Source organism: Salvelinus fontinalis, chromosome 5, assembly GCF_029448725.1.
Source record: "Salvelinus fontinalis isolate EN_2023a chromosome 5, ASM2944872v1, whole genome shotgun sequence".
Taxonomy (NCBI): Eukaryota; Metazoa; Chordata; class Actinopteri; order Salmoniformes; family Salmonidae; genus Salvelinus; species Salvelinus fontinalis.
In genome coordinates, this window is record NC_074669.1 from 5,834,174 (window position 1) to 5,846,385 (window position 12,212).

Consider the following 12,212-nt stretch of genomic DNA (forward strand, 5'->3'; position numbering starts at 1 on the left):
AGCATGACTAGTATCTATGTGGACCCTACTACAGTTTAACCAACTCAGCTATAGACTACACCAGCATGACTAGTATCTATGTGGACCCTACTACAGTTTAACCAGCTCAGCTATAAACTACACCAGCATGACTAGTATCTATGTGGACCATACTACAGTTTAACCAGCTCAGCTATAGACTACACCAGCATGACTAGTATCTATGTGGACCCTACTACAGTTTAACCAGCTCAGCTATAAACTACACCAGCATGACTAGTATCTATGTGGACCCTACTACAGTTTAACCAGCTCAGCTATAGACTACACCAGCATGACTAGTATCTATGTGGACCCTACTAGTTTAACCAGCTCAGATAGAGACTACACCAGCATGACTAGTATCTATGTGGACCCTAATACAGTTTAACCAGCTCAGCTATACCAGCATGACTAGTATCTATGTGGAACCTACTACAGTTTAAGCAACTCAGCTATAGACTACACCTGCATGACTAGTATCTATGTTTAACCAGCTCAGCTATACCAGCATGACTAGTATCTATGTGGACCCTACTACAGTTTAACCAGATCAGCTATAGACTACACCAGCATGACTAGTATCTATGTGAACCCTACTACAGTTTAACCAGCTCAGCTATAGACTACACCAGCATGACTAGTATCTATGTGAACCCTACTACAGTTTAACCAGCTCAGCTATAGACTACACCAGCATGACTAGTATCTATGTGGACCCTACTACAGTTTAACAAGCTCAGCAGTACCAAAAAAGAGATAAAACCCAGGATAGAGGGACTGAGTGAATGTGGTCTGGACTCTGTGGAGGAGCGTCATTGTGTCAGAGACCCTGTAGAAGGACAGAGTACCTGCCTTGTGATCCAGGTACACTCCTACTCTGGAGGACTGAGGGCCTGATACTTTAGTCTCAACATTATTGTGTATGAAACAATAACCATCACTAGAGCACTCTAAACTCCAGGACTTGTCATTGAGTCCAAATCCACTATCTCTCTCTGTTCTGCTGATGTCTTTATATGAGACTGCTATATCAAAACACTCCCCACTCCACTCCACCTCCCAGTAACAGCGTCCAGACAGACCCTCTCTGCACAGAACCTGGTAGTAGTTAGTGAATCTGTCTGAATGGTCAGGATATGGTTGGACTTGGTCTGTATAGGTCACCTTTCTGTTCCCTTCAGACAGAGAGAGGTCTGTGCTTGCTGTGTTTGGGTCCAGTGTGAGCTGACAGGAATCTGTGAGAAGAGCAGACCAGAGACCAATGAGGGGAGTTAGAACAATAAGTTAAGTCAGATACTGTATCTACCCTGTCTTTGATTAGAGCACAGCAGAGATCAAATCAGAGAAATATGAGGAGTCAGATAGATACCCAGTCTTTGATTAGATCTACTATTGCTATATATTTCTAGATGGATTGTTAGGAGTGTCAGTAAAACGAGACTGTTAGTTACGTCACAATAAAGAGACTCACATTGTAACAACTGTTCTCTGGTCTTGGGCTCTGGAGGCAGTACAACATCCACTATATTCACTACAGACACACAAACACATTGACAGAGAGAGGGAATGTTATCATCATACCATATTCCACATGTATATGACTAGTAGGGAACTTTCAATGGTCTAAAGTTGATGTTCTTATTATTTTCAACACACCTGTAGTGGAGATCTTGGTCCATTCTCCTTTAAGGAAGTCTTCTAGTTTCTCTCTCAGTTCAGACACAGTCTTACTCACATCTCCAAAGTACTGAAGAGGACGGCCAACGATGCTGGGTAAGTCTGAAGATACACTTATACTGGAGAGAGACTGATAACTCTGGAGAGAGAGAGAGAGAGAGAGACAAAGAGAGAACATGTTATGGGAATTTTATGAATAATGACTAAATGAGGTATACATTTAACGTAGAATTATAACTAACAGAATTATATCCTGTCTGATGAAGAATTTTTGTCCATAAGAAAGAGGGACTGTTAGTAGGCAAGGAACTGTGGCAGACAACTTGTGACCACTGTGAAAATGATAACAGGGATGGATGGAAGTCTCCCCACCCAGGGAGGGGAGAAACCTTGGGCTTGTAGTAGATTGTATAACAGGTGGCAGACAAATATATGAGAATAAGACTTGCGAACTACGTTGCCATTGTATCAGAGGAGGAGGGAAGTTTATGACGAAATGTGAGTTATATAGACCAATGTCCCGGAAATGATAAGCTCTCTAAATAAACATTCCTGAAAATTGTAGCTGGGCCTCCGACTGATTCATTTCAACCAGTTTCTTACAAATTCTGGTTTTCAGGCTAAGTAATTAATTAAATTGGGTATTATGAACAACTGAGAACAAAATTCTTGTAACAGAACAGAACCAAATGATTGAGAGTTTTAATTTCATATCACATGTATCAAGGCAGTTTAGTTACCTGGAGGAAATGGATGTGATCCTCTGTGTGTGAGAGCTGCTCCAGCTCAGTGCTTCTCTTCCTCAGCTCAGCTATCTCCTGCTTCAGTTGCTCCAGGAGTCCTTCAGCTTGACTCACTTGAGCCTTCTCTTGGGCTCTGATCAGCTCCTTCACCTCAGAGCTCCTTCTCTCAATGGAGCAGATCAGCTCAGTAAAGATCTGATCACTGTCCTCCACTGCTGCCTGTGCAGAGCGCTGGTAAGAGAGAGAAAGAGAGAGGGAGAGAGAGAGGGGGGGGGAGAGCGAGAGACTGACTTGTCTTACTTTAATGAGCTATCCTCATAGCACCCCCCCTCCTCCTAAAAACACATTCCGTGCCACCACAACCTCCACACAACCACATTATACAGTACCCAACACCACAGTACAATACACCATCCAGCATCACATTCCAAACGTACATCAAACCCCTCCTCTCCAGCTGTACAGACAGCCCCCCTGAGCCCCCATACCTCCTGAAACATCTCCACACTGTTGATCATTTTGTAAAACTCAAACTCAACCCTAAGGCGTCAACAGTAATGGCATTACCCTGGCAACACAAAGAAAACATGATGAACAGTCTGTCATTGCAGAAAACGGACACCTCTCCCTAACTCCCAGGTCATCCCGAGCTAACCAGCTATTGGAATCCAGGGCTCCATGTAACACCCTCCACTGGATGACCCCTGACCTTTCCAGCACTGGGAGCTTATAGAGCACCCTCCACCTATACCCTGCCATGCTCTCAGCCCCCACAACCCCCTGCCACTGATGCCCCTTCACTCCCGCTAAGCTCCTGATGTGTCTAACCTTGACTCCTTAGCACCTTACCCCCCACCTCTGAAAACTCCCCCAGGCTCAGAGTGTTCAAAGTAAGTTAGTGCTCCGGAATCTCCTGCCAGTCCCCAGTCTCTGCTGTCACTTGCAGTGGTGGAAACGGTGGTGGCCCCTCCTCAGGCTGCTCCAGCCCCCTCCTCACTGGGTCAGGCAGAGCCTCCTGGACCAACCCCCATGACTCTCTCCAGCAGCCTAAGAGACATCAGTCCCGCCTGCTGTGTCAACTCTCCCCCACCCCGACCAGAAAATAATTCACTAACTTACTCTGCAGGTCCACAAGCAGACTACCGGGAGGGTTGAGAATGGCCAGTTTCTGCCATAGGGAGGATGCTGCCAAGTTGTTGATGATCAGCACCCTCCCTCTGTGTGACACTTGGGAGAGGAGCCACTTCCACTTTGTCAGCCTCGACACCACCACTTGTAACACTCCTTCCCAGGTCTTCCTAACCACCCCTCCGAGCCCAGAGACACACCAAGCATCTTGAGTCACTCACAGCCCCACTGCAACCCACCTGGAATCTGCGGAGGTGCCCTGTCCCTCCATGCTCCAGATAACAGAGCCTCACTCTTGCCCCAGTTTACCTGGGGCAAGCTCATCCCTATCAAATACAGACGTCATCAGCATATGCTGACACTGCTATGTCTGTCCCCAACCCTGTGCCTGGCTCCCACACTCCCTGTAGCCTCCTGCATAGCTGCCCCGACAGAGGGCATCCCTTGTGAATGCCTCGCCCTACCCAGACTGGCCTACTGAGCCGTCCCCCCACCTTGACGATACCAGCCTTACATCATAACAAAAATGAGAATATCCTGATTAAAATGTCTGACTTTAAAAAAATCTAAATATACACATTGCGAGATATTTAGTGAAATAAACCGACATACCTATATTTCCCCTTTAGGAAACAATTGGACGACCTCAGAGTTTCAGGAGTATTTCATTTTTAAACTTTTAACTACGAGCAATTGGTAACAGCATTGCACACAGCCCAAACTTACATCATTAGCAATAAGAGGTTATGCTGATTAAAATGGTGCAGAACTTCAAAGCATTAAAATAAATACATCTATTAGAGATAATTGGAGAAATAAACAGACATGTCCCTATTTCCACAAAACAACGTCAGTCTGAAAGTTAGAACAGCAGTCTTTTACTTAACCAGGTTACCATTTATGTACTACCATTTGCGTTTTTGTGTTTAACATTTTGTGGTTTGTAATCTAGTGCTTAAAAGCGTTGGGCAGTAACCGAAAGGTGGCTGGTTCGAATCCCCAAACAGACTAGGTGAAAATTTGTCGATGTACCCTTGACAAATTTAGGCACTTAACCCTAGTCACTCTGGATAAGAGCATCTGCTAAATGACTCACATGTAAATGTAAAATAAGCCTCTGTGAAAGCGTGGCAATAACTTATTAACTTATCATTATTCACAGACAGACTCCTCTGAAGGCAGGCAAGGGAGCACACTCCTGAAAACTAACTGCTCAGCAAAAGCAAAGGCTCTTTTGAGAGCAACCAGATTTATATTAAAAAAGCTAATTTTCAGTGTCTGTGTCCGGTGTCTGTGTTTATATGTTAAGGGAGTATTACATTGGCAGATAATGTCACCACATCTAAATATATATATTTGTTTATATATAATTAATTAAATGTATGTTGTTTTTGGTTCATGCCAGTTTCATTATGCTATAAATGGTTATTTTATGGTTGTTAGTGATAAAATTAACATTATGCAATTCTGAGTTATTACTACTTTAGTAGTACACTTGATTTATAATAATACACTTTATTCAGTACTGCTGCAGTTGCTAAATAATTCCAATAGATGGCAGCATAAGACAGTTAAGATTAGTTTAGGTCAAGTACAAGCAGCCGACTCAACAAGCCCCGCCAAAAGCTTGTTCCATCAGCGGCAGCAATCACTCTGCCTTCTCCCACAAGAGAGGGGCATGTTGAGGGAAATTTACTAACCGTGAGGGTTGCATGATGTCATTTATTGTCGGGCTGGAAGATGCATCGTCTTTCCTAGTCCGAGGCTGTTTACTCCCATTATGACATATTAACATGATGTCATAATGCATGTTTACTAGGGTTGAGGTTAACACATCTGACTAGTGATTATTTGACCCGGGTTCAATACCTGCTATAGTTATTATTGTTTTGCTGTCCCAAAAGCAACACAGGACTAATTCAAGATATATAGCTAACTGTAAAGTAATGAGTGACCATTTAAAAAAATCATGGGACATAGAGTCTTTGGTTGCATGCTATTTTATGTCAATCATATTGCTACTTGTAGCCCATAACTGATGCTTTCTGGTCTTATGCTGCCATCTATTGGAAATATTTACCAATTAAAAGTTAATAATTCACGTAAAGACATTGGTGAGGCAGCTGAGAAATAAAGTGTATTTTTCTTATTAATTCCAGAGATCAGTCTCAAACCTGCCCCACGCCAGTTGCTGGACATTCACATTGAGGTTTCTAGGTCACCCAGTTCAAAACACATTTAAAATATAAATACCAAGTGTTCTGCCTTGCAATAATAAATATAATAAAACATTTTTTAAAAGCTACATGCTTACATAGGTTTTGATTAACAAAACAATCATTTAGTACAATAAAGGTATTTAGTAACATAACATTATTACTAAAATAGTTTCTACGCCTGTGTTAAATGAGGCCTCTCCTCATGGTTACACTAGTGACCATATCCAGTATAACCATATCCAGTATAACCGTATCCAGTATAACTATATCCAGAATAACCATATCCAGTATAACCATATCCAGAATAACCATATCCAGAATAACCATATCCAGAATAACCATATCCAGTATAACCATATCCAGTATAACCATATCCAGAATAACCATATCCAGAATAACCATATCCAGTATAACCATATCCAGTATAACCATATCCAGTATAACCATATCCAGTATAACCATATCCAGTATAACCATATCCAGTATAACCGTATACAACGTTCCTCACTGAGTTCCCTGAATTCCTATCGGACCTTGTAGTCATGGCAGATAATATTCACATTTTTGGTGACTTTAATATTCACATGGAAAAGTCCACAGACCCACTCCAAAAGGCTTTCGGAGCCATCATCGACTCAGTGGGTTTTGTCCAATATGTCTCTGGACCTACTCACTGCCACAGGCATACTCTGGACCTAGTTTTGTCCCATGGAATAAATATTGTGGATCTAAATGTTTTTCTGTTCAGATCCCTGATCTGTTCAGATCCCAACCAAGGATCATCAAAAGCCGTGCTATAAATTATCGGACAACTCAAAGATTCCTAGATGCCCTTCCAGACACCCTCCACCTACCCAAGGATGTCACAGTACAACAATCGGTTAACCACCTCACGGAGGAACTTATTTTACACTTGCGTAGTACTCTAGATGCAGTCGCACCCCTAAAAACAAAAAAACATTTGTCATAAGAATCTAGCTCCCTGGTATACAGAAAGTACCCGAGCCCTGGAACGGAAATGGTGCTACAGCAAACTGGGAGTCTTCCGACTAGCTTGGAAAGACAGTACCGTGCAGTATCGAAGAGCCCTCACTGCTTCTCGATCATCCTATGTTTGCAAATTAATTGAGGAGAATAAGAATAATCTTACATTTATTTTTGATACTGTTGCAAAGCTAACTAAAAAGCAACATTCCCCAAGAGAGGATGGCTTTCACGTCAGCAGTGATGAATTCATGAACTTCTTTGAGGAAAAGATCATGATCATTAGAAAGCAAATTACGGACTCTCTTTAAATCTGTGTATTTCTCCAAAGCTCAGTTGTCCTGAGTCTGCACAACACTGCCAGGTCCTAGGATAAAGGGAGACACTCATTGATGAAAATAGTCATGGCCTCTAAACCTTCAGGCTGCATACTGGACCCTATTCCAACTAACCTACTGAAAGAACCGCTTCCTGTGCTTAGCCCTCCTATGTTGAACATAATAAACGGCTCCCTATCCACCGGATGTGTACCAAACTTACCAAAAGTGGCAGTAATAAAGCCTCTATTGAAAAAGTCAAACTTTGACGCAGAAAATATAAAAAACTATCGGCCTATTTCAAATCTCCCATTCCTCTAAAAAAAATTGTAAAAAGCTATTGCGCAACAACTCACTGCCTTCCTGAAGACAAATAATGTATACAAAAAGCTTCAGTCTGGTTTTAGACCCCATCATAGCACTGGGACTGCACTCGGGAAAGTGGTAAATGACCTTTAACTTCTTTATGATAGGGCGCAGCATTTTCACTTTTGGATGAATTGCGTGCCCATAGTGAACTGCCTCCTACTCTGTCCCAGATGCTAATATATGCATATTATTATTACTATTGGATATAAAACACTCTGACGTTTCTAAAACTGTTTGAATGATGTCTGTGAGTATAACAGAACTCATATGGCAGGCAAGAACCTGAGAAAAAATCCAACCAGGAAGTGGGAAATCTGAGGTTTGTAGGTTTTCAAGTCTTTGCCTATCCAATATACAGTGTCTATGGGGTCATATTGCACTTCCTAAGGCTTCCACTAGATGTCAACAGTCTTTAGAACCTTGTTTCAAGCTTCTACTGTGAAGGGGGAGCGAATAAGAGCTGTTTGACTAAGAGGTCTGGCAGAATGCCATGAGCTCAGTCAGGCGCGAAGCCGTGAGCGCGAGCTGCATTCCTTTAAATGTCTACAGACAAAGGAATTGTACGGTTGGAATATTATTGAAGATTTATCATAAAAACATCTTAAAGATTGATTCTACACATCGTTTGACATGTTTCTACGAACTGTAATGGAACTTTTTGACTTTTCGTCTGGCCTGCGCCTCGTGAATTTGGATTTGTGAACTGAACACGCGAACAAAAAGGAGGTATTTGGACATAAATTATGGACTTTATCGAACAAAACAAACATTTATTGTGGAACTGGGATTCCTGGGAGTGCATTCCGATGAAGATCATCAAAGGTAAGTGAATATTTATAATGCTATTTCTGACTTCTGTTGACTCCACACCATGGCGGGTATCTGTATGGCTTGTTTTGGTTCCTGAGCGCTGTACTCATATTATTGCATGGTGTGCTTTTTCTGTAAAGCTTTTTTGAAATCTGACACAGCGGTTGCATTAAGGAGAAGTATATGTTTAATTCCATGCATAACACTTGTATTTTCATCAACATTTATGATGAGTATTTCTGTAATTTGATGTGGCTCTCTGCACTTTAACCTGTTGAGGATGGGGGCGCTGTTTAGACTATTTATGCTAATCGGGTAATTTTTGAAACGGCTTCCCACAAGATCCTTGATCGTACAATATGCATATTATTATTATTATTGGATAGAAAACAGTCTATAGTTTCTATAGGAGTTGAAATTTTGTCTCTAAGTGGAACAGAGCCCATTCTACAGCAATTTCCCTGACATGGAGTCAGATTTCAGAAATGTTGGCCACTGTTCTGAAGTCAGTTAAAAGGGCACTGTTATTGCTATGACTATACGGACACTGCTTACGTCTTCCCCTGGATGCCTTTACGTGATGACGATTTCAATGGGGTCGATTGCGCGTTCACAGGCACTACAAGTGAAAAAACCCTGAGGCTAGTCATTCTTTTGGAGCTGCGTCATGCGCCTAGAGGACACCGGCCCGCACCTGTTCCAAGCATTAGTGAAGGGGGTAATATTACTCGGGTCATGTTTCTACTCATTATGGGAGTTAAAAACATCATAAGGTAGTTAATTTAAAGCGTTTTATAGCAATTTATATCCGTTTAGTGCGATTTTGGGACATTTATTTCTTTAACGCTGTGAATAGCTGGTCACGCTTTCAGTTCATCCCGAACGCAGTTGGCATTTCCACATGGCAAGAGGACAGCTTTCCACCAAAAGACGATTACTCCCAAGAAAGGATCCTTTGCCCAAGATACTGATGGAAGAACAGCTCAAAGTAGGACATTTTTATTATGATAAATCGTGTTTCTGTCGAAACATTTTAGTGGCTTAGGACGCCATGTTTTTTGACGTAGCTTCGCTTGGCGCAAACTGTATTGAAAAGTAAGGATAAATTAAAAAATGTAATTCCACAATTGTATTAAGAATTAAATTGTCTATCAATCCCTGTCCACCCTATATTTTTTAGTCACGTTTATGAGTATTTATGTATAAGAGTAGATCACTGTCTAAGTGGCGCAAGGACATTTTCTGACCAGCTGAGCTACATTTCACATTGTCTAACCATGATTTTGGTGGCTAAATATAAACATTTTCGATCAAACTCTATATGGATTGTGTAATATGATGTTACAGGAGTGTCATCTGAAGAATTCTGAGAAGGTTAGTGAAAAAATTAATATATTTTTGGCGATGTTGACGTTATCGCCCACTTTGGCTAGAATCAATGCTGGGTTTGCTATGTGCTATGTGCTATGCTAATATAACGATTTATTGTGTTTTCGCTGTAAGACACTTAGAAAATCTGAAATATTGTCTGTATTCACAGGATCTGTGTCTTTCGATTCGTGTATGCTGTGTATTTTTACGAAATGTTTGATGATTAGTAAGTAGGTAAACACGTTGCTCATAGTAATTATTCTAGTCCATTTGTGACGGTGGGTGCAATTGTAACCTATGCCATCTACCTGAAATATGCACTTTTTTCTAACAAAACCTATCCCATACCATAAATATGTTATCAGACTGTCATCTGATGAGTTTTTTTCTTGGTTAGGGGCTATAAATATCTTAGTTTAGCCGAATTGGTGATAGCTACTGGTGTTGGTGGACAAATAAAAGATGGTGGATTATGCTAATGTGTTTTTAGGTAATAGATGTACATCTTTACATATTGTGTCTTCCCTGTAAAACATTTTAAAAATCGGACATGTTGACTGGATTCACAAGATCTGTGTCTTTCATTAGCTGTATTGGACTTTAATGTGTGAAAGTTAAATATTTAAAAAAAAATTTTTTTTTGAATTTCGCGGCACTGGTTTTTCAGTGGGGGGGGGGGGGGGGGTGTGCCGCTAGCGGCACGCTGATCCTAGACAGGTTAACCGGATGTTTGTTTGAGACAATGCATTTCTGAACATAACGCGCCATTGTAAACTGAGATTTTTGGATATAAATATGAACTTCATCGAACAAAACATACATGTATTGTTTAACATGAAACCCTATGAGTGCCATCTGATGAAGATCATCAAAGGTTAGTGATTCATTTTATCTCTATTTCTGCTTTTTGTGACTCCTCTCTTTGGCTGAAAAAATGGCTGTGTTTTTCTGTCACTTGGCTCTGACCTAACATAATCGCATGGTATGCTTTTGTTGTTAAGCCTTTTTGAAATCTGACACTGTGGTGGGATTAACAACAAGTTTATCTTTAAAATGGTGTATAATACTTGTATGTTTGAGGAATTTTAGTTATGAGATTTCTGTTGATTGAATTTGGCGCCCTGCACTTTCATTGGCTGTTGTCAAGTCGATACCATTAACGAGATTTCAGCCGTAAGAAGTTATGGCCTGGTTTACATCTTATCTATCGGAAAGATATCAGTTTGTCTCTGTGGATGGTTTGTCCTCTGACAAATCAACTGTACATTTCGGTGTTCCTCAAGGTTCTCTTTTGGGACCTCTATTGTTTTCACCCTATATTTACCTCTTGGAGATGTCATTCGGAAACATAATGTTAACTTTCACTGCTATGTGGACGATACACAGCTGTACATTTTGATGAAACATGGTGAAGCCTCAAAATTGCCCTCCCTGGAAGCTTGTGTTTCAGACATAAGGAAGTGAATGGAGGCAAATGTTTTGCTTTTAAACTCAGACAAAACAGAGATGCTAGTTCTAGGTCCGAAGAAACAAAGAGATCTTCTGTTGGATCTGACAATTAATCTTGATGGTTGTACAGTCATCTCAAATAAAACTGTAAAGGACCTCAGCGTTACTCTGGACACTGATCTCTCTTTTGACGAACATATCAAGACAGTTTCAAGGACAGATTTTTTTCAGTCTATGTGACATTACAAAAATCTGAAACTTTCTGTCCAAAAATGATGCAGAAAAATGAATCCATGCTTTTGTCACTTCTAGGTTAGACTTCTGCAATGCTCTACTTTCCGGCTACCCGGATAAAGCACTAAATTAACTTCAGTTAGTGCAAAACAGGGCTGCTAGAATCTTGACTAGAACCATTTTTTTTAATCACATTACTCCAGTGCTAGCCTCTCTACACTGGCTTCCTGTTAAGGCTGGGCTGATTTCAAGGTTTTACTGCTAACCTAAAAAACATTACATGAGCTTGCTCCTATCTATCTTTCAGAAGTGGTCCTGCCGTACATACCTACACGTACGCTATGGTCACAAGACACAGGCACCTTATAGTCCCTAGAATTTCAAAGCAAACAGCTGGAGGCAGGGCTTTCTCCTATAGAGCTCCATTTTTATGGAATGGTCTGCCTACCCATGTGAGAGACGCAGACTCGGTCTCGACCTTTGAGTCTTTATTGAAGACTCATCTCTTCAGTAGGTCCTATGATTGAGTGTAGTCTGGCCCAGGGGTGTGAAGGTGAACGAAAAGGCACTGGAGCGATGAACCGCCCTTGCTGTCTCTGCCTGGCCGGTTCCCATCTCTCCATTGGGATTCTCTGCCTCTAACCCTATTACAGGGGCTGAGTCACTGTTATTACTGGTGCTCTTCCATGCCGTCCCTAGGATGTGTGCATCACTTGAGTGGGTTGAGTCTCTGATGTGATCTTCCTGTCCGGGTTGGCGCCCTCCTCGGGTTCGTGCCGTGGGGGAGATCTTCGTGGGCTATAATTGGCCTTGTCTCAGGGTAGTAAGTCGGTGGTTGAAGATATCCCTCTAGTGGTGTAGGGGCTGTGCTTTTGCAAAGTGGGTGGGGT

General features: G+C 41.5%; 1 protein-coding gene across 1 annotated transcript in view; it reads right to left on the reverse strand.

Moving 5' to 3' along the window:
* Positions 1–536: 536 nt before the first annotated feature.
* Positions 537–12,212, reverse strand: part of LOC129854970 (tripartite motif-containing protein 16-like) — a 31,310-nt gene continuing 19,634 nt past the window's right edge. Inside the window, exons 3-6 of the mRNA XM_055922183.1 lie at positions 2,439–2,672; positions 1,678–1,837; positions 1,493–1,552; positions 537–1,256 (exon numbers count right to left, since the gene is read on the reverse strand). Coding sequence (XP_055778158.1) covers positions 742–1,256; positions 1,493–1,552; positions 1,678–1,837; positions 2,439–2,672 — 969 coding nt within the window. The 3' untranslated portion in view covers positions 537–741. The remainder of the gene's footprint in view (positions 1,257–1,492; positions 1,553–1,677; positions 1,838–2,438; positions 2,673–12,212) is intronic.